The sequence below is a fragment of the Ceratotherium simum genome, chromosome 1 (genome assembly GCF_057802395.1).
Source record: "Ceratotherium simum simum isolate JZ-2026a chromosome 1, ASM5780239v1, whole genome shotgun sequence".
Lineage (NCBI taxonomy): Eukaryota > Metazoa > Chordata > Mammalia > Perissodactyla > Rhinocerotidae > Ceratotherium > Ceratotherium simum.
The window spans coordinates 86,659,738-86,682,850 of NC_141900.1; the positions used below are offsets into that span (position 1 = coordinate 86,659,738).

General features: G+C 35.6%; 1 protein-coding gene across 1 annotated transcript in view; it reads right to left on the reverse strand.

Annotated features, from left to right (window-relative positions):
* COPG2 (coat protein complex I subunit gamma 2) overlaps window positions 1-23,113 on the reverse strand; it is a 134,132-nt gene that overhangs the window by 61,719 nt on the left and 49,300 nt on the right. The window contains exons 10-20 of the mRNA XM_087430765.1: window positions 16,169-16,302; window positions 15,549-15,616; window positions 13,531-13,719; window positions 9,045-9,140; window positions 8,503-8,746; window positions 6,325-6,400; window positions 5,392-5,495; window positions 4,754-4,879; window positions 3,590-3,652; window positions 2,992-3,131; window positions 2,234-2,405 (exon numbers count right to left, since the gene is read on the reverse strand). Coding sequence (XP_087286891.1) covers window positions 2,234-2,405; window positions 2,992-3,131; window positions 3,590-3,652; window positions 4,754-4,879; window positions 5,392-5,495; window positions 6,325-6,400; window positions 8,503-8,746; window positions 9,045-9,140; window positions 13,531-13,719; window positions 15,549-15,616; window positions 16,169-16,302 — 1,412 coding nt within the window. The remainder of the gene's footprint in view (window positions 1-2,233; window positions 2,406-2,991; window positions 3,132-3,589; window positions 3,653-4,753; window positions 4,880-5,391; window positions 5,496-6,324; window positions 6,401-8,502; window positions 8,747-9,044; window positions 9,141-13,530; window positions 13,720-15,548; window positions 15,617-16,168; window positions 16,303-23,113) is intronic.

A 23,113-nucleotide genomic window follows, 5' to 3' on the forward strand; every position in this document is an offset into this window, starting at 1 on the left:
AGACTTTGGATTGGCCATGGATTAAAAATTTTAGAATTTCTGACAAAGACAAAAGAATAGAAAGGAGTTTGTTTTTAAGCAGGTAGATGATGAGTCAAATAAAAATCAACCACTTAACAACGTTTTAGAAGTCCAAGTGTTGAGACAAAATTCCATTTCTTTTCTCCAAGATGCAATGACAAGTGTTTATAATTGACTTTCAGCACCAATCAGCAAACCCTTTGAGTTTAACAGAAAAGAAAGAAAATTCTCTAAATGACAAATTTTCCTAAACAAAATACTAACAAACCATCAAGCAAGAGTCCATAGCCAGCAGACCAAAGGTTGAAACCTCTGGGCTAATTTGTAATATCTATGTTTTAAAAAGAAATTAACCCCTAGTAAAGAGGGGTGAGAAACCCTCCCCTATACTTCCTCTCTTGGTAGAAATGTTTTCTGTTGTTGTTGTTTTCTCCTGTACTGTATGTAATTTCTGTAATTTCAATATTGTTGTTTTATGTATTTTGATGTTGTAAAATTGTATTTATTATATTCTGTTAAGACCACTCCCTGGGGTGTGAGGCACCTGAGTTATCAGTTATCCAAGTGAACCTGGGGAAATGGGAGGAGCTAGTATTCTCAACTGGGATGAGCTTGGTTCTTCAATTGGTTCAGCATTTCGCTTCCCTCTAAAATTAAGTGGTAAAGTAATGGCATCCCTTAAAAACAGAAACTTAGTGAGAAGTACAGTAGGAGGAGGAATTTTGAAACAAGGAAAGGTGGCTACGAGAAAAAACTGATGAAGTGCAGAATATCCCAGGATGATGGCAGAAACCACAGGGCTACATTAAGACTGGGCCCAGATACTGGTCTGGAACAAGGGTAAATAAAACTAGCTTTACTTAAGAGTACAGCCACCTTAATTACTGGCTAGTGGACATACTTTACACAAATCTAACCAAAGAGAAGCAGATCAGGAGACAAAGTGAAGCTAAAAGGGAATGGAACTAGAGAAACCTCAGAAAGGGATAATTAAAGGTTAAAGTCTGATGGCCTAATGCTTGAAGGAAAAATACTGGAAACCAGATAGGAAAGTGCCTTCCTACCCAGGGGGTTACTAATCCAGGGTGGCTGCAGAAGAGAAGTGCAGGTCCATCCAGGGCCAGAGGGAACAACCTGGGATTCAGACCCAGCAACGGTGCCAACTTGAATCTACCTCGTGCTAGAGTGAGTAGCCCAGTCTACCATCCAACACAGATAAGACTGGGCAAGGGCTCCCGGAACCGACATCTAAAGAGGGAGTTGTGAGAGGGACTAAGAGAAGGCAGGTTAAGCCCCAAATGTAACTGAATGATGACCAGGGATAACTATTTACTAGTACTTTCACGATTTCTTGTAACTCTGTAACTTCCCCAATATTTGTTAATTTTGTTAACTTCTGTTTTTTCCTGTACTAGTAGTAAAAATTGTTTTTTCCTGTACTGGTAATAAAAATTGTTCAAAACATAAATGTGTGTGCTTATTTCTGTGAAAACTGGGTAACAGTTGTGAATACTCTGCAGTGAATATGGAAAGAGAAGAAAATGGGGAAAAGAAATCAAGTACAACAAATACTTGACATTCACAAGAGATAGGTCAGAAGATCTCAAATCCCCAAATCTGTAAATGCTATTGGCACCAGCAGTTGGCCCTTCAAGGGCCTCCCCCGACCCCCTCAAAGACTGCATATGGGTCAAGCAGAGAATTACATCATCTTTCTCAGATGTGGATACACAAATGTTGGCTAAGCCATTAGGCTGAGACATACCCTCAGATGCAGCCTTGTGTCTATAAGACCCACAAAAATGATATTAAAATGCCATGGATCTACTAAATTAAAAGTCCTTAGGATGCCCTGGAAAGAAACATCAGGGAGAAGTAGGCCATAATCCTTCACAGGAGACATCAGGTATATGAACCCTTACTAGTGGTTACACTGTTCCAACAGAATTCCTTTATGAGCTACCACTGTATACTTCAGTTTCTTTTTTAAGATTAAATGTCCAGCAAATTTTACTCAGACTTAACTATAAAATTAATATTTCTACAGCAGTAATTAATTTTACCAATATAAATATACCATCACTATCATTACATTTAATTCTGGAAAAGAACCATATTCTTGAACCCTCAACATTTATCCAGACATTTAAGAGCTCAAGTGGTAATGCATTCTTAATCATAAAAGTATTTCTTTCCTTCCGTGGGTTAGTACCTGCTGTAGAGTCATCATCAGGCAAACGAACCAGAGTGTAACATATTCCTGGCTGATTATAAGTGAGGCTGGGAGCTGGGATACAACACAGCACTTCAAAGGAATCTGATGGTTCCACCTGCACTGTCACTTTCTCCAGTAGCTGGTCATTGAGAGTATTGGTACAGTCAAACTGAAAAGTTAGGAAATAGAAAAGTTATGAAAGATAAGAACTGTTTTCAAGCAAGTTGTTCCTTCCCACCCATAACCCACAAATCAGTTCTGGAACCCACTATTCCTTCCTCCTCTCAACAGCACTGCAGGTCTTCTCCTAACATTTTTCTTTAGGCAACAGGAACAGTCTTATTCTTGAGGTCTTTTTGTTCATATTATTCATCAGTGTTTTCTTTCCTTAGACTAAGTTCGACCAAACAAGATGGTAGAAGTCTGATCACTGTCTGAGAATCAAAGTGAAATCCAAGTTCTTGGAACAACTCAATTTACTCTGATTTTAAATGATGATGATTTTTTGATGGGTTATACTTTGTTGTCCAACTTCTTCAGACATTTTGGTTTTATGTCCTTTTAAACTATAACCATCAAAAACTACCCATCATATATGAAAGCATCTCTATAGTTACAGAGCTAGGAAAGAAAACCAGAAATGCTGCCAAGTGACTTCTCTATAAAAGGAACTAGAATCACAGATCAAGGGGAATTAATACTTGTCTCCAAGCATACTAAGCCCCTAGAGGAGCCAGTTATGGCACTTATCTCACCTGGAACACAATGTGATGGGTAAACATGTGCTTGATACAACGAACAAAATATTCTGTCTCTGCTTCTGTAAGTTGAACAGGTTCAGAAGACTTGAACAAGGGTCCTAAATTCATAAACTCAGGAACGGCAGCCAATTGTTCTATCAAGAAAAAAAAGAAGAAGAAAGAAAGATGGATAAGAAGACAGGGAAAGACATTACTCTGGATGCCTAAAATATTTTAAGTTTCCATAGCTTTACTAATAATAGTTGAATACTCAACTAATATGTCCCCAAGCTTTAGTGAAATGATCTTTTAAATAAGAGAATTACTAAAAGCAAACAAAAAAAGAAACTAAATTCCTAATTTGGTAGAATTAGAGTTCCCTATTAACCAAGATACAGAGTAAGAACAACATTCCCAGTTAGTAAGTTAGCAATTGGAAAGTCCCTTGGACTCCAGGTACCCAGCAACTGGAACCCACAACAATAAACAGTCAGCCATACAAAGGTTTCCTGTACTGAGAATTAATCAAATTGAATAAAAGTAGAGGATTTCATTATATTTACACAATGCCTAGGGTGCAAGACTATTACTTCTACACATCAACTCATCATACCTTGGAAAATGTCTTGCCTGGAAGGAGCCAACTTCTCTGGCTTAGTAGCCACAAGTGTGATTTCTACAAAGACAGATATGAGCAATCAAGTGAGCTTCCCTCCTATTATCAAGCTAAAGATGCAGACAGAAAGGGATGAAGGCAGAAACTTGTAGCAGACAGATAAGGAGCTATTGCTAAATCATACCAATAGATTCTCTGTCACCTTTTTTGGAGGGACACTCAAATTACAATGTATTTAGTGAACACATTTTGTGAACTAATAAAGTAAGCCCTAAAAAATAAAGAATTTTCTTTAAATGGACCAGGATATATACATAAAAAAATACTACTCTTAAAAGGAGGAACAATTTATAAAACCAATCTTATGATTCAAATAGGAAAAATTACTTGTGTAGTACCAATAGAAAAACTGAAAATGTTGCCAATTAACCATAAGATCTTTCATTCTCAGATCTAACCACTAAACACTTTGTTCCTTTTTTTGGGGGGGGGGGGCGCTTAAAGTTATATATTCTTTGGGAATATTTTTTATGATCTTGTCCCATACATTCTTTCAAGACAAACCTCCAATATAGAAAAATTAAGAAATTACCAACTTCAGAAAATAAAAATGGGAGGAGACAGAACAATTACTGCTCTGAGACACACAGTGACAACTAACTTCAAATGCTGTAATGCTTGGTATTAAAAAAAATGCTTTAAATCTGGGTCACATTTCATATTCTTGTTTTTATGTGAAAACTAGAACATTTTTTTAAAAACTCTAATTACAAAAATATCCAGGGGCCGGCCCCACGGCGTAGTGGTTGAGTCCAGCGCACTCCGCGTCAGTGACCTGGCTTCACAGGTGCAGATCCCAGGCGCAGACCTGCACCACTTGTCAAGCCATGTTGTGGCAGTGACCCATGTATAAAATAGAGGAAGACTGGCACACATGTTAGCTCAGGGAGAATCGCCCTCACGCAAAAAAAAAAAAAAAAAAAAAACAGGAAGACTGGAAACAGGTATTAGCTCAGAGTGAATCTTAGCTCTATAAGATTTAGAAGGAGTGACAATTAAACAAACAAAAGAAGTATTAGAGAAAATATGCTAACAGCATATTTTACTGGTGTAAAACTACTTATACATAGAAAAACTAACAGAGTTAAGTATTCTCTCTACCTGCTTTCTGTTCAAAGACAGGAGCCATAGCAAGAGGAATAGATTTCATGTCAAAGGGTTTTTCTGAAGGCTCCAACGTGTACTGGTGTAAGGCTTTTTCCATCCCCGGTACAGAGACTGTTAGACCTATGAAACAGAGAAATCTCAGCATTATAACTTCTTGCCAATCCTAGGATCCAGATAGGCCCGGATCTGTAACATTTAGCTAAGCTTTCTGAAGGAAGAGAAAAATATAACCAGACTATAACCTAAATAATTAAAAATAAAGGCTATTATATAACACCACCTTAAAATTTCATCCAAGGAAGCATGGGAGCAGAGCATAAAAATTTTCAACAAAATATAAGTACCTTCCAGAAAAGAAAGCAACTTAGCTATGTGGGCACAATGATAGCATAAGAAAAGAGAAAAAAGGTAAACCTATCCAGGAGGGAGCTCAAGGAGAACCAGGAACAAGCAATATTCTTTGGGCCCTTACATACCTTAGGTTTCCCTAGAAATGGAAATGCAATGGAAGACAATAACCAAGCATTTTGCCTAGTGAAGTCAGCTCATATGCAAATCATCATGAAATATGCTTCCAAGACACCATTTGGGGAACAAAAGTGTATCTGTCTCCATTCTTGGCTCTCACTGACCATTGAAGATATATGTAGCATTCAGTGCCATCTGCCTCTGCTGCAGCACATTCAGGTAGAAGGTAGCTCTGTCCCGTACCTCATCATCAGTATCCATCATACACCTGTCCAGGGATAAAGAATAGGCATGTCACAGTACCCTAAAGATTTCCAGTAGCTTTACCACCATACCTAAAGGACACAATTCAGGCCATGTGATACTACCCTTATAAAAGAGCTCAACAATAGCCAACGGTGGATCCTAAAATCTCCACAAATCTTGGGTACTGTTCTGAATTGGTAAAGAAATACTGTCATTATGAATCAAAAGCACTACATAAGCAGACATTAAAATAATTAGGAAAAACACAGTAACATGAGACAGCAGTTTGGAGTCTATTCTTGGATTTGCAACCACATGACCCTGGTAAAGACTTAGACTTCTTTATAATTAAGAAATGGGAATATCATACTTTCCAAAGATACTAAAAAGCATTCAGAATCCAGGCATTGTTACTACTCAAATGGCAATTTGTTTTATTTAAATCAGCCAGCCTTTGGCTTATAATTTTTACACTTCAATTACAAGATGTATTCACAGAGTGTTTGCTAAAGCAAGTCTTTTCCTCATCAAATAGGGAGTCATGGAAACCATGAAAAGCTGGTATTTTCAACTCTACATAGTGAATCACTTTGAAGTTGGCCCCTATTATACGAATTGAGGCATATATATTTAAGTCACTTTCTCAAAATCATACAAGAGAAATTCAAAGTCAAATTTTACATGTACTTAGCATGTGCAAAATTACTAGAAAGATAACAAAAATGCCATTTGCCCCTGACTTACTCCATCAGCTCCACTCTTAGGCTCTGCAATGCATTTGATATGGTACAATGAGGAATTCTCTATTTCGCCATTGGGCATTCTTATTAAAAAAAAATTATTTTACTTACCTTTGTAAGAGTACAAGGATGCTTGGGAGAAGATTCTCATTCTGAGCCCCAAATTTAGCCAAAGCACTCACAGCAGCTATAATGAAGCATAAAATGAAACAATATAAATATTGGTTTCTCAGAGTTAAGCAATAATCATCCAAAAAATAATTAGAGAAGCTTCCCCACGTTTAGTGGGAATAAACTCTCTTATTGTGTGTTTCTTGATCTTATTCCTTTGATCTATTTAAACATAAATAGAAATCTGCAGGCCCAAGAGAGCTCTGAATAGGAAAATCCTCCATGCATTGAGGAAAAAGAATCATATATATTTCTTATATGAGCTATCCTCCACTCCAACCACAACCACACTGACACAAGCTCTAATCTCAAACAAGCAGCTCCAAGCATAAAAAGAAATTCTATTAGTAAGATTCATTCCTTTAACAAAGATTTATTGCTCACCTAACTTCTGTCAGGAATTGTGCTAGGTGCTGGGGCTAGAAAGATAACAGACATAGTAGTCCCTGACCTCAAGGAGTTGTACTCTAGTGAAAAAGACAGCTAAGTAGAGATAACCAACACAGCATAGTAAGTCCATGGTAGAACTATATCCAGGATGCTATGTGAGTACTGAGAAAGGAACTTAAATGAGAATTGGTGGAGAAGACAGACAAGGAGTTGACACTTATTACTTGAGCTAAAATTTGAAGAACAAGTAGAGTCAGCCAGAGGGAGAAGGCAGGAAGAGTATTAGAGGCAGAAAGAATAACAAGTACAAAGGCCTTGAGTCCAGAGGAGAAAGCGTGGTATAATCCTGGAACTGGACACAGTTGAGTCAGGCTGCAGCATAGGACCTGTGTGGGAGGGCAGGAGGAGACAAGTGAGAGACAAGAGATAAACAAAAATAGGTTATGGTTTAACCTCAAAGTTATTATTAACATATTAAATACAGGATAAATTTGTGTATTTGTAGCAGAGTATGCAACACCAAATTTGTAAGCAGATTTTGTATGCAAAGGCCATTTTTGTAGCAGAGTATGGAGAACAGACTGCTTGTGTGAGACTACAAGCAATCAGACTAGTTGAGTCTCTGAAATAGATGAGAGCCTAAAGCAGCATCCATGTAAACAGAGAAAAAAGAGAATGAAGAAATATTAAGGAGACGGAATTGATAGAACTTTGCCAAAGACTAGATGGGGGTTTTAAAGCAGTGGAATGTTTCTGTCTTTGCAACTGAGTGGATGACAAAGGTGAGAATTTCAGTTTGTGTTAGTCTGAATTTCAAGTTGAATTTGAAGTGCCTTAGATAGTTGGACATACAACTTCAGGACAGAGACATGACAGCAATGTCACAGTTTATCAGTAGAGCTCTGAAATGATCACCAGGAAGAATGTGTATGTTGAGAAGACAAACCCCTAAGGAAAACTAGTATTTTAAGGGATGGAAGAGAGGCTCTGTAAATAAGACTGAGGAGTGGTGGAAAGATGCAGGCTATTGTGGAAACCAAGGGAAGAGAGACTCATGAAGTGTTTAGTCAACAGTATATCAAATTGACTGAGAGGTGAACAAAGAACATTAAAGTGTCTATCTTGATTTTCCGACTAGCTTATAAGTAATTTTTAAAAAAATAGCTTCAGAAGAGTTTTTAAGGGAGAGAGCTAGATTATAATGAGTTGAAGAGAAAATGGAAAACACATTCATGGAGGTGGCTAGTAACGGCCACTTCAAATTTATCTGACAGGGAAGTATAGAGTTAGTAGCTTGTGAGAGACAACAGATCAAAGGAGGGTTTATATTTTTAACCAGAGTGACTTGGATCTGTTCATATGCTAAGGGGAAGGAAAGATTAGAGAGGAGGAAGCAGAAAAATTCCTAAGACCTGTTTAAAAAGTCACTAAAAATATATAGACACACACAAATTCTGCATACATTCATACTTAAGACTATAACTCTGAAAAAATAGAACAGTATTCCTATCATACTGAAAGTCAAGGGTTGTCTCTAATATAAGGCAGAAATCAGGATGGAAAGTGGAGTACAGAGAAAACGCAGCATATCTGGGGCCTAAGTATGCTCCAAGATCCCACCATCAAATAGACTCGGCACCTTCATTTTCCAATTTCATTACCACCCCCTTGAGTTAAGCATTTCAAAAGATCAGCAGTTACATCATTATCAGTGTTCCAGTGACTCACCAGCTCTGACGGCCTCATTCTCCAGTACGACCCTATTAAAAATAAAGCGGATATACTTGGAGGGGACAGGCGTTCTGGGGCCCTCTTTGCCCAACAAGTGTAGAATCTTAGTAGCCAGGACAGTGTGCTCACAGTCCTCAATGAATTCACAAAGGTGGGCGAGCCCTGCTTCTTTACTCTCCGGGTTCTCTTCCACAATGCTGATTATGCAGTCCACGATGGCCCGCTTGTATTCAAAGCCTCCCTGGCAAAAGAGAAAACTGCCATTCATTCTGAGGACACATTTTGGAGAAATATTTATACTCCAAGGCTCATGCTTACAATATTCAAATTTTATTTCCTAGGGAAAGTCTTTTTCTCCAAGTGGGAAAGCCAAAGCAATAGCATGTTTAGTAATGATGAGACAGCAATCAGAATTAAGCATACTATTTGAGAGCCATGCTGAGATGATAAAGAAGGCTGCTTTAAACATTATGGTATTTAATGGGAATCATAAGAATTTAAGATAGCAACTTCCTATGATTAAAAAATAATCCACCTACATCATCTCGGAGCATGTTAGAGAGGAAAGTCATCATGACGCTGTGCTTTCGAGGGTATTTCTGACAGAGAGCACTAATTGCCTGTACAACCACCACCTGGAGAAAAACAAATACAGAAATATTTATGACTTGAGCTACTAAGCATACTTTCCCTCTTATTTACTGCAAGCTAAGAGGGTGCTGTAGTTATCTAAAATGACAATAATGGTTCTTCATGAAAGATAAGCAAGGAGACCTCAAAGGAAAATAAAAAGCAATATAAAAATAAAGTTCACTCAAGAGACCCCATCCCTTTGCTCCAAGCAAATAAATTGCACATAAAAATTTTAAAGTGAACAGTAAAGATAAAAAGCTTAAACAGACTAATTTCCGTAGAAGAAATAGAGAAAGTTACCAAGGAACTACTTCACAAATGGTTTCTAGGAGAATTTTACCACAACTTTAAAGACCAGTGTCAAGAAGTGAGAATGGTGTGGGGTTTTACCCTACTTGCAAGCTAATGAGTTAACCTGCCCCAATTTCATGGATGCTAGTAGAAAACACAAGACTCCTGGGTCAGAGATGAAAGACAGTTAATTACTCACAGCAATAGCAGTAGCTAGAATATCAGCATTTTGGGGCCAGTTTCCTGAGCCCTAATTCCCGCAGGGCAATGCAAAAAGGGCCAGAAAATACTTGCACCCATAGTAGGTTGCATTACAGGAGAGAAACCCTGAAGTATGGAACTTGAATATTTTACAGTAGGTAATAAGCATGCCAGTGTGCATGTGTGCTTTTTGCTCTAGGGGGAGTACTAGCTATATCTTCCAGGGCTATATGGAAACCTGTTCTTAGAGAGAGCAGTATCTTCTAAGGCTGGAAAATACCTTGCACTACACAAAGGGAACAAAGCTGGGATGGTAGAAAACAAAGGGCAGTTAGTGCTTAACTTGCAAGATGTGCAGAAATACAAGAAACTCATGGAGAATTGAGAATTGTCTCCCAACAATCAGAGAGTCCCAAATCTATATACATCGTTTCAGAGCATAGAAAATGAAGGAAAGCATCCAGTCTTTTTATGAAGCAGTGATACCTAAACCTAATAAAGATGGTAGACATGCAAAAAGAAAAATCACAGACAGAAATCATTTATGAATATTGATGCAAAAATTCTAAGTGATATATTAGCTAACAGACTCCAACACCACCATAAGAAAATAATACACCATGACGAAATGGGATTTATACCAAGAATGCAAGAATGGTTCAACATTAGAAAATTGATAATATAATTCATCACATTAATGAGTCTATGGAGAAAAATCATATGATTATATCCATAGATGCTGAAAAGCTTTTGATAAAATCCAACACTCATTCACAATAAAAATTCTTAAAAAAATGAAATAGGAATGGACAGATACTTCCACTATACACACACAAATACCTCAATCCTAATGTGAACATATTACTTAACAGGGAACCCCAAGAGTCATTCTCATTAAGGTCAGAAACAATATAAGGATGTCATTATCTCGACTATTATTTAAAATTACTCTGGAGATATTAACCAATCCAACTAGACAAGAGAAAATAATTAGAGGAATAAGAATTGGAAAATAAAAGGCAAAACTATTTATACATGACATGATAGTATACTAGGAAACCCTAGAGAATCAATGATAAAACTAACTCAATAAAATAATTCAGGAAGGTAGCAGGATAAAAAATTAACATGCAAAAACAATACTATTCATATACATGAATAATAACTAGTTAGAAGATATAATGGATAAAAATATTTATAATAGCAACAACAAAAAAGATAAAATACTTAGGAAAAGCATTAAAAAAACATTCAAAACTAAAATTACTAGAAAATATTCTTGAAGGGCACAAAAGTAGACTTGAACAAATTAAAAGACATCCCTTGTTCTTAGTTAGGATGTTTCAACATCAAGGTATCTGTTCTCCCCTGTAAACTTAACATGGTCCCAATAAAACTTAACATGATCCCAATAAAAATGCCAATGAGATTTTTTATGAAGCTAGACAAGTTAATACTAAAGTTCATAAGGAAAAATAAATATGTAAGAATAGCTAGGGAAACAATGAAAATAAAGAGCTATGAGGGGACTAACAGATACTAATATATTCAACAAAGCTTCTGTGTTTAAAATAGTGTGTGGTACTGATGTACGATTAGATAAAGAGAACAGGGGAATAGAACAGAAAGCCCAGAAACAGACCCAAGTACACATGGAACTTTAGTATATGATAAAGATGATATCTCAAATCACTGGGGCAAAGATGGTCTTTTAAATAAAATTTTGGGGGGGCAACTGGATCGTCACTGGAAAAGGATAAGATTGGATCTGTTTCTCATACCACATATAATAATAAAATCCAATGGCTCAGAGATCTAAAACATGAAACTATACATGCATTAGAAGAAAACTTAAGTGAATTCTTACTCGCCCATTCAGATTCTATGATCTGATGGGAAAGGCTTTCTAACTATTATGCAAAAATCAAATGCAATAAAAGAAAAGATTGACAAATTTGACTTATACATAAAAAGCTTTTCCATGACAAAAGACGACATAAAAAAGTCAAAAGACAAATGATAAACTGCAAGAAAATATCATTACATATTTCACAGATAAAGAACTAATATCCCTAATATACAAAAAACTTTAAATAATTGAGGAAATGAAAGGCCAAAAATCCTATAGAAAATGGGAAAAAGACATGACCAGACAACATTTAAAAAGATAGTAAATGATCCTTAAAAATATGAAAAGATGTTTAACTTCTGTTATAATAAGAGAAATGCAAATTAAAACTACATAGAGATACTCTTTCTCACCCATCAGATTGGCAAAACTTCAAAATAAAATACACTCTATTGGTGAGGCTATAGGGAAACTGGCACTCTTATACATTGCCAGTAGAATTTAGCATTCTCTACAAAACTACATATTCATTTACCCTTCAACCTAGCATATGGACTTCTAGGAATTTACTCTGAGCATACACCTGAAACATTTCAAAAAAACATATGCACAAGGTTATCCACTGCAGCATTATTTATAATTGCAAAATACCACAAACTCTCTAAATGCCCAAGTATAGGAGATTTGTTCAATAAACTATACTACAAAATGACCTTCATAACCTCCCAAGGTTCCCCAAAGACTCAAAATGTCTGCTTGTATATATGGGCTAAATTTGTTTTTTACAAGTCTAGATATAAACTAAGTAGAGAGTAAATAGGGTCGGTCAGGTATATGTCTTGACTGATAATTAACTAAGAATGAAAAAAATAAAATCTTTCTACTTTAATTCTTCTAACTAAAGTTTATTGTTCTTTTGATTATCTCTAACACATTCTCACTAGTTCTATTCAACATTGTACTTAAAGTCCTAGTCATTTTAATAAGGCAAGAAAAAGAAAGGAAAGGCATTTGGATTGGAAATGAAGAGGTAAAACTGTCTCTGTTCACAGATGACATGATTATTTATATAGAGAATCTTTAGGAATGTATATAACAACTACTAGAACTAATAAGAGTACTCCGCAAAGTCACAGGATACCAAGTTATGAGAAAGTGAAAAAAAAGTTTTTCATATACTATCAACAAATAATGAAATAGAAATTTTAATAAAATAGAATCAAAAAGCATAAAATATTTAGGCATAACTTTAGCAAAAGACATGTAAGACCTCTAGAGTAAATGCTACAAAACGCTGCTCAAAGAAATTGAAGAAGACCTAAATAAAGGAAGAGTTATACCATATTCATGAACTGGAAGAATTAATACTTAGCTAAGATGTCAGTTCTCACCAAATTGATTTATAGATTCAACATAATCCCAATCATAATCCTAGTGAGCTTTGTCTTATAGAAATTGACAAGCTGGTTCTAAATTTTATATGGAAATGCAAAGGAACTAGAATATTAAAAAAGGACAAAGTTGGAAGACCACACTACTTGACATTTAAGGGGTACCATAAAGCTACATTAATCAATACAGTGTGGTACTAGCAAAGGTTTGACAAACCAATCAATGGAATATGATAAGAAGCAAGAAATATACCTAAAATTATATGGTTATCTGCTTTTCAGACAAAGATGTCAAAGCACTCCAATGGGGAAAGGGAAGGCTTTTCAACAAATCACTTTGGAATAACTGGATATCAGTATGGAAAAAAAACCTGAACTTATCACACACAATACACAAATATTAATTCAAGTTGGATCATAGACCAAAATGTAAAAGCTAAAACCAGAAAACATTTAGAACTAAACATAAGAAAATATCTTTATGACTTGGAAGTAGACAAAGGTTTCTTAGGACATAGAAAGCAATAACTGTGAAAGAAAAAAATGGATCAATTAGACTTCATAAAAATTAAAAACTTCTGCTCATCAAAAGACACTGTTAAGAAATGAAATAGGCAAGCCAGAGACTGGGAGAAAACATGGTCATATTTAAACTCTTACCTTGAACTCATCTGAGATTTCAGATACAAAAGAAGATATCTGCTTCATGAGCCTGTCCACACTGCTCTCACTTCCTGTTTTGAGGAGCGTGGTAATGGCCAGGGTAGCAATGCTTCTGTTTGAGTCTGTGATCAAGTTCTCTAAGTCCAGATTGCAGGCAGTAACAGCAGAGGGGTGCTTCATCGCCACCTTGTGGAAGGGCAAGAAAAAAAATTAAGCAAATTGCTATTGAAAAAGGCCAGAACTTTAAAAAACAAAGGAATAGGAAAATCAATTTTAATTAAGGTAAGTGGCTTTTTAAAATCTAAATGGAACAATATAGGTTAAAAGTAATTGTTTCAAGAAGAATATTTCTAATTAATAAGGTATGATATATCATTTGATAAATGATTAACTGCCATAGTCATAGTATAGCAGAGCACTTTCTCCTCCTAGGTTTCTGTAACCTTTATAACAATAACATAGTCTGTCTTATATTACAGTTGGCCCATTTTTCCTTATAGTACATGTGTACATGGATACCTACTCTACTAGATGTTAGGATCTCTGAGAATAGGACCTAGCACGGTAAACACTACTCAACAAAGACTGTTAATATCTTATCACTTAGAAAACACTTCTGTATTTAAGCAAGCAAACTCCAGCTAAACTGGGTTGCTCATCATCTCTAAAATATGTCTGTCATTCTCCTGCTTCTTTGCTTTTGTCAGCATTGTTCACTTCTCTACCTATCCCAATATTGGTATAGAATCCCTTACCAACAATGTAAAAAATCTGAAAATTCAGCAAAGTATTGGCATCAAAATTCATTTAACAGCAAAACATGACCAAACTAGTGTAAAACTATTTAAATCTTAATTTATCCCACTTAGCAAGGATGGTCATATGCATAGTACAGAAATATTGATGTCTAGAAGTGGGGTGCTGCTTCAGACCCACTGGGGTTAACATATAATATAAAAGATAGCACCATATTACCTTTCTAAAATTCACAAAAACTGAATTCTGAATACATCTGGCCTCAAGATTACAGATGAAGGAATGTGGACCTATATCAACTCTTCAAAATATAATTCAAATTGTTGTTCTATAAAGGCTTCCTCCACAGCTGCTCTAAACTTCTCTCTCCTCCAGTTGTTCATACAATTAACTTATAATCGATTATGTACTGACTTATGACAAGTCTTCTACTACATTACACTTTTATTTAAAATTTTTATGGTTATTTAATTTATTCTGGTTTCTATATTGTATCCTCTAGACACTGTGCTGTCCAATATGATAGCCAAAAGCCACATGTGACTACTAAGCATTTGAAATTGTGGCTTGTCCAAATGAGATATGTTGTAAATATAAAATATACACTGGATGTGAAAGACTTTGTATGAAAAAATAGAAGGGAAAATATATCTTTAATAATTTTATGCTGATCACATGTGGATATGACATTATATATATATATATTAGGGTAAATAAAATATATTACTCAAATTAATTTCACCTTAAAAATGTTTTTAATGTGGTTACTACAAAATTTAAAATTATATATGTGACTCACATTGGGTTTCTATTAGACATTGCTGCTGTAGACCAGCACTGTCCAAAAGAACTTTCTGCTGTGATAGAAATGTTCTATATCCTCACTGTCCAGCATGATAGACACTAACCACATGTAGCTATTGAGCACATAAAGTGTGACTAGAGTGACTGAGAACTGAATTTTTATTTTTTTTAATTTAATTAATTTAAATGGAAACAGCCACTTATGGTTAATGGACATCATACTGGACAGTGTGGCTCTTGACTATAAAGCCCTTAGAAGTCAGAAATGAGTTATAATCTTCAGTTGAATAATAGTAAAATGACCAGACCTAAGTCCACAAATACAAGTGAGGTGCTGTAGAAGTGAAGCTCATAAATCACGTCTGCTCACCCTGGAGAGAAAGCCAAATGCTTCACATTTAATGTTTCTCAATCAGACACTGATATAAGTCAAGAGTTAGCAAAGGGACACCTACCTTGTTCAAGGTCCTCACAGCTGCGTATCGCAAAGCTGGCTTAGGAGAGCTACAGAAAAGTTGAAGGACTAGAAAAGAAAAAAAAAGCTGTGAATACAGCCTTTTTCATTATATAGCATATATGTGAAAATACAGCACATAAAGAATCATATTCAAAATATGCGTAAGGAAATTAGATCCCAGCATCAAAAATTCACATGAAAAATGTATCATCAAAAAAAGAAAACGCACTTTTTTTGAGTTTTAAAAACTTTAAATATAAGAAACAAAGTTTGTACTTTTTTCTAAAAGAATTAATACATCCATTTATAGTTGAATTTAAATGGTAAAAATATTTATAGTAATAAGAGCAAATGGGCTTTTTAAACATTAAGGAGAACTTAAGACGTTAAAGTTACCTGTCTTTTAAGTGAAATTTTTTTAATGTTTACATGGGGAAATGGTAACTTCAGAAAAAGAAGTAAAGAACAACTAAAATAAATCATCTACATATCAGAATGTAAAGACTATATTTACAGAGCTAAGGTTCAAAAATCATTCTTAATACCTATCCTGCAGACCTGTGAAATTTAAAAATATAAGAACATAAACAAGAGCCAGCTATCAAATATACAACTAACCTGAAACAGCAGGTGCCAACTCTCTTGCAGTACAGTTAGGAAGATGGATGATAGCTGAAGCAGCTTCATAAATAACCATTTCATGTTTATTTCGCAAGCAGCTCTCAATGAAATCAAAGAGTGGACTTTCATGGCTGCCAATAAATATACATAAGCCATCATTTAGATATCAAGAAAAACACAGGCAATATGCACGGTGGTTAAAAGCACAGACAGATTGAGAAGCACTTGAGGAATTATGGATGAAAGACCTCTGAAAATCCACTCCTCCATAAAAGCAATGAGACTGCACTGGCAAAACACTGTCAAATCCAGTTTTTCAGCACTCTAGAAATTAGCCAAAGGCTTACAACAATCCTTGGAAGGGAACATTTATTCAAGAAAAACACCTGAATCTTTGTAAGAACAGTAAGCTTTCTGATGTTTTAACTTGCTCTATTTCCATCCCCTCTTCCCAGTTTCATGGTAGCCTTGGAAACCAGCAGCCTCAGAATCACAGTAACTGTGAAAGCCAGCAGCCTAACAGCCATGGGAGGAGGAAGATGGCTTTGGAGCTCCCTCAAAATCCCTGCCCCCAGAGAACTGTCACTTTTTGACCTGACTGGTGCTCCCTAGAAAAGCCCATTCATGGAGCTAGTCTTTATTTCATCTGACTCAGAGTTCACTCAGTGAGGAAAGCCCTATCCTCAGGGATTTTGTCCCAAAAAATCAGTGGCAATTGTTTAACACTGCAGTTGCCAGATGCAGCAATTCCAGTTGGGGCAAACAAGAGGCTGGCCAAAAACTTAAAAGGAAAATCTGAGGAATGAGATGTCCACAAGGGGCTTTGACAATTTCTGACATATTTCTGGGGATCTAGAAGGCTTTGCACATGTAGAAAGCTGTGCAAATGCCCAGGAAAGACCTGACAGAGCCCTAATCTCTCTATGCTTGACTTTCAGGTTCTGCTCCAGTGGGAAGTGAAGGCAAAGGCAGAGTTGTAAACCCCAGAGCATGGAAGACATGCCCAACACTAAACTGCCCACTGGAAAAAGAGTGGGAGACATGTTCATTTAAAGCATTTAAAAAAATCAGTCAAATCACTAGCTGACAACTCAGCTAACCAAGCAGAGAGTTCAGTGCCTGCACATGAAAAAGAACAAAGACTGCAGAACAGCCTAAGAAAGTCACTAAACAAACAACAACAAACAGCAACAATAACAAACTCTGAGGATGAGGAAGGGGGAAATCTGATTACCAGAGTTACCCCATATATTATTTAAAATATCTGGTTTTTGACAAAAAGCTATGCCACATCCCAAGAAATAGTGAAGTATGGCCCACACATAGAAAAAAAAGTAGTCAATAGGAATTATTCCTGAGGAAGCCCAGATGTTGGATTTACTAGGCAAAGACTTTAAGTCAACTAATATAAGTATGCTCAAAGAAGTAAGGAAACCATGTCTAATGAATTAAAGGGAATTAAAGAATTAAAGGCCTGATAATCATGCCTCACCAAAGAAAGAATATCAATAAAGAGATGGAAATGAGTTTTTGTTGTTGTTGCTGCTGTTAAGGAACCAAACAGAAATTCTGTATTTGGAAAGTGCAACAACTGAAATGAAAAATTCAAATCTACGATTCAACATTGAATTTGCACTGGCAGTAGAAAGAAGCAGTGAACTTGAAGATAGGTAAACTGAGATAATCCACCTTAGGAAAATAAAGAAAACAAGAATGAAGAAAAAATAACAGAGCCTTGGAGACCTGTAGAATATGACCAAGTGTACCAGCATTTGCATAATAGGAGTCTCAGAAGGAAAAGAGGGGGAAAAGGGGCAAAAGGTATACTGGAAGAAATAATGGCCAAAAAATTCCCAAACTTGATGAAAAACAAGCTAGGCACTTGAGAAGCTCAACAAATCCCAAGTGGGATAAATATAAGAAGATCCACACATAGACACACCATACTCAAACTGCTAAAAGCATAAGACAAAGAGAAAATCTTGACAGCAGCAAGATAAAAACTACTCATCACATTGTACAGGGGAGCATTAACGTGACTAATGGCTGACTTTTTACCTGAAACAACGGAAGCAAAAGGGCAGCAGAATGCCACATTCAAAGTGTTGAAATAAAGTCAAGGATTCTATATCAAGCAAAACAAACCTCCAAAAAATGAAGGCTAAAAAAGGACATTCCCAGATAAGCAGTGACTTAGAAAATGCATTGCTAACAGACCTGATTTATAAAAAATACTATAGGAAGTCCTTTAGACTGAAAGATTAATTCCAAACAGTGATGTGAATAATCAAGGAGAAACAAAGAGCACTAGTAATAGTAAATATGTGAGTTGATATAAAAGATTCCATAGATAATTTTTTTATATTTCTCTTCTTAACTACTTTAAAGGACATAAAATTGTATAAAGCAATAATTATAACACTGTATTGTTGGATTTATAACACATATACATGTAATATACATGACAATAATAGCAAAAGGAGCAGGGAGAGAATGGAACTGTATTGGAGCAAAGATTCTATATTTTACTAAAAGTAAGTTAGTATTAATCTGAAGTAGATTGTGGCAAATTAAAATGAATATTCTAATCCCTAGAGTAACAACTAGGAAAAAACTGGAAAAAAAAAAAAAAAGTAAACATATTGACAGAGAAATTAAGATGATACACTGAAAATATTTATTTAACACAAAAGAAAGCAGTCAAAGGGAAGAGAGGAACAAAAAAAATAGGAGACTTATAACAGATAGCAAAATGGCAAAGATAAATCCAACCATATCAATAATTACATTAAATGTGAATGGTCTAAACTTCCTAAACAAAAGATAGAGATTGCCAGACAGGATCAAAAAGCAAGATCCAACTATACACTATCTACAAGAGACACACACTTGATTCAGGATACAAATAGGATGAAAGCAAAAAGATGGGAAAAGATATGCCATGCAAACAGTAACCATAAGAGATCAGGAGTGGCTATGTTAATATCAGACAAAACAGAATTTAAGAATATTACAAGAGACAAAAAGAGACATTTCCTAATGAGAAAGAGGTCAATACGTCAGGATGATTTAACAATGATAAACATATACACACTTAACAACAGAGCCTCAAAATACATAAAGCAAAACTCGACAAAACAAAAGGAGAAATAGATCATTTAACAATAATAGTTGGAGATGTCTATACTCACAATAATTGATAGAACAACTAGACAGAAAATCATCAAGGATACAGAAGACTTGAACAACATAATCCCAGCTCAATTTAGAACATTCAACCCAATGACTGTGAAATGCGCATTCTTTTCATCTGCATATGGACAGTTCTCAAGGACAGATTAAATGCCAGTCATAAAGCAAGTCTCAATACATTTAAAAGGATGGAAATCATCAAAGCATGTTTCCCAACCACAACTGAATTAAATTATAAATCAACAATAGAAAATAAATCAGGGAAATCCCCAAATATTTGGAAATTAAACAACATATTTCTAAGTAAACCATGGATCAAGAATAAATCAAATGAAAAATGAGAAAAAATTTGAAACTGAATGAAAATGAAAACACAAAAAATCAAAATTTATGACATGTAGCTAAAGTAATGCTTGGAGGGAAATTTATAGATTTAAACACCTATACCACAAAAGAAGAAAGGTCTCAAATCAATAATCTAAGCTTCCATATTAAGAAATTAGAAAAAGAAGAGTGAACCAAGCCCACAGCAAGCAGAAGAAAGAAAACAAAGATGAGAACAGAGACCAATGGACTAGAATAAAGAAAAATAATAATAAAAAAATCAATGAAACCCAAAGTTAGTTCTTTGGACACATCAACAAAACTGACAAAATTTCAGCTACGCTAACCAAGAAAAAAGAGAAAAAACACAAATTACCAAAATTAGAAATAAAAGAAGAGACAACACTACTGACCCCAAAGGAATGAAAATGATTATAAAAGAACATAAGAAGAACTTTTTGTTTGTTGTTAGTGCCATCACATCAACTCGAACTCCTAGTGACCCTGTGTACAGCACAGTGGAACCCTACTTGGTCTTTTGCGCCATCCTCTCACCTTCCAGCGCTATATCAGACAAGGCTCTGCCGCTATTTATAGGGTTTTCATGGTCAATTTTTTCAGAAGTGGGTGACCAGGTCCTTCTCCCTAGTCTGTCTAGTCTGGAAGCTCCATCAAAACCATGGGTGACCCTGCTAGTATTTGAAATACCAGTGGCATAGCTTTCAGCATCACAGCAACACACAGCCGCCACAGTTATGACAACCAAAACTTAACCACTAGACCACCAGGGCTGGCTATGAAAAACTATATGCCAACGAATTAGATAACTTAGATAAAATGGACAAATTTCTAGAAATACCAAACTACCCAAACTGACTCACAAAGAAATACAGAATCTAAATAGACCTATGAGTTAGTTATTTAAAATCTTCCCTCAAGAAAAAGCATAGGTCCGGCTGGCTTCATTGGTTAATTCCATCAAATATTTAAAGAAATAATACCAATCCTTCACAAACTCTTTCAGAAAATAAATGAGGAGGGCATACTACTTCTCAACTAATGCTGTGATGCCACTATTACCTGGATAACAAAGCCTGACAAATTTTCACAAGAAAACTACAGACTAATATCCCTCCTGACATAGACACAAAACTCCCGAACAAAATATCAGCAAACTGAATCCAGCAACATATAAAAAGAATTATATGCCATAATCAAGTAGCATTTATCCCAGGAATGCAAAATTGGTTTAACAACAGAAAATCAATTCATGTTATAAACCAAATTAATAATAAAAGGACAGAAACCACATGATCACCCTAATAGATGCAGAAAAAGCAATTAACAAAATCTAACATCTATTCATGATAAATACTCTCAAAAAATTAAGATTGAAGGGAATGTCCTCAACCTGATAAAGGGCATCTTCAGAAAATTCACAGTTAACATCATGCTTAATGCTTTCCCCTTAAGATCAGGGACGAGGCAAGGACACCTGATTTCACCACTTCTAGTCAACATTGTCCTAAAGGTTCAAGACAGTACAATTAGGCCAAAAAAAGAAATTAAAGATATTCAGTTTGGAAAGGAAGAAATAAAACTGTCTTTGTTTACAGATGACATGATTCTGTACATAGAAGATCCCAAAGAATACACACACACACACACACACACACACAAATGGAACTAATAAATGACCATAGCAAGGTTATAGGATACAAGATTAACAGGCAAAAATCAATTGTATCTCTATATATTGGCAACAAGTAATCCAAAGCAAAATTAATAAAACAATTCCATTCATAATAGCATCAGAAAGAAAATACTTAGAAATTTAATAAAAGAAATGCAAGACTTTTACACTGAAAACTACAAAACCCTGCTGAGAAATCTAAAAAAATGGAGAAACGGTCTCTGTTCATGGACCCGAAGACTCAATACTGTCAAGATGGCAATTCTCTCAAATTGATTTATTCAAAAGAGGTCTATTATTCTATTAAATGCAATCCCTATCAAAATGCCAGCAGACTTTTTGTTGTAGAAATTCAAAGCTGATCCTAAAATTTATAGGAAAATGCAAAGAAATAGTCAAAACAATTTTCAAAAACCTAAATATATAAAGCAAACATTGACAGATCTGAAGGGAAAAATAGATGCCAATCAATAATAGTAGGAGATTTCAACACCCCACTTTCAATGATAGATAGAACATCCAGATAGAAAATCAGTAAGCAAACAGTGGACTGGAACAACATTATAGACCAAATGGACCTAACAGACATATACAGAACAGTCCACCCAACAGCAGCAGAATACACATTCTTCTCAAGCGCACACAGAACATTCTCCAGGATAGAACACATATTAGGTCACAAAATAAATCTTAACAAATTTAAGAGGATTAAAATCATACCAAGTATCTTTTTCAACCACAATGGAGTGAAACTAGAAATCAATAACAGAAGGAAAACTGGAAAATTCACAAATATGTGGAAATTAAACAACATACTCTTAAACAATCAATGGGTCAAAGAAGAAATCAAAAGGGAAATCAGAAAATATCTTGAGACAAAAACATGACATACCAAAACTTATGGGATGCAGTAAAATCAGTACTAAGAGGGAAGTTTACAATGAAAAACTGTAATTTTTTTAAATGCCATCTATGATAATATACACACAAAATCAAAAAGAATTGCCAGAGAAGTTCTGAGAATTAACAAGTAAGTTAACAAGTGAGGGGTAGGGGTCATTTTGTCCAAAACTGATCTGCTGGCCACCTAGAAAAAAAGTTGGATTCCTATGAACCTCCAGAACAACTGAACTCAGCCAAACGTGTTAAGGCAATCAATTCTGGTCAACCACAACCTCGAGCTTAGACTTGAGCTCCTTCCCATCATGCCAAAGGAGGGGCTGGTACTTCCCCAACCATGAAGGCAGACGTGGAGACTTCTGCGACTAGCATGCCACATCATATAGCTGCAAGGTTTGGATCCCAGCCCGATTATGCCAGGGAAGGGCTGCTTCCCCTCAAAATTTACAGTAAGCTGTCAAAATAGATTCTTGATTACCCAATTTCTTGGCATATAATTGTTCATAGTTGTCTCTTACGATCTTTCTTATTTCTGTGGCATCAGATATAATGTCTGCCACATTATATTACTTCTGCATCCCATTCCTGATCACAACAGTGAGTGGTTGGTGCTTCCGTACTTAATGCAGTTTAAAAGCCTCAAAGCCCAAGGGTTATAATCCCTCTCTCAGGGTGTGAAAACTTCCCTGATAGACCTCTGTACGCTGACCTAGAATGAATGAGCAATGGGGGGCCCAGTGCACCTGATATTGCTCCAGTCTCTATGAGTTTCCTCCAATGAATGTTACTCCAGTGGGCTATGTGTGAGTTTTGCTTGGACACTTGTACTTATT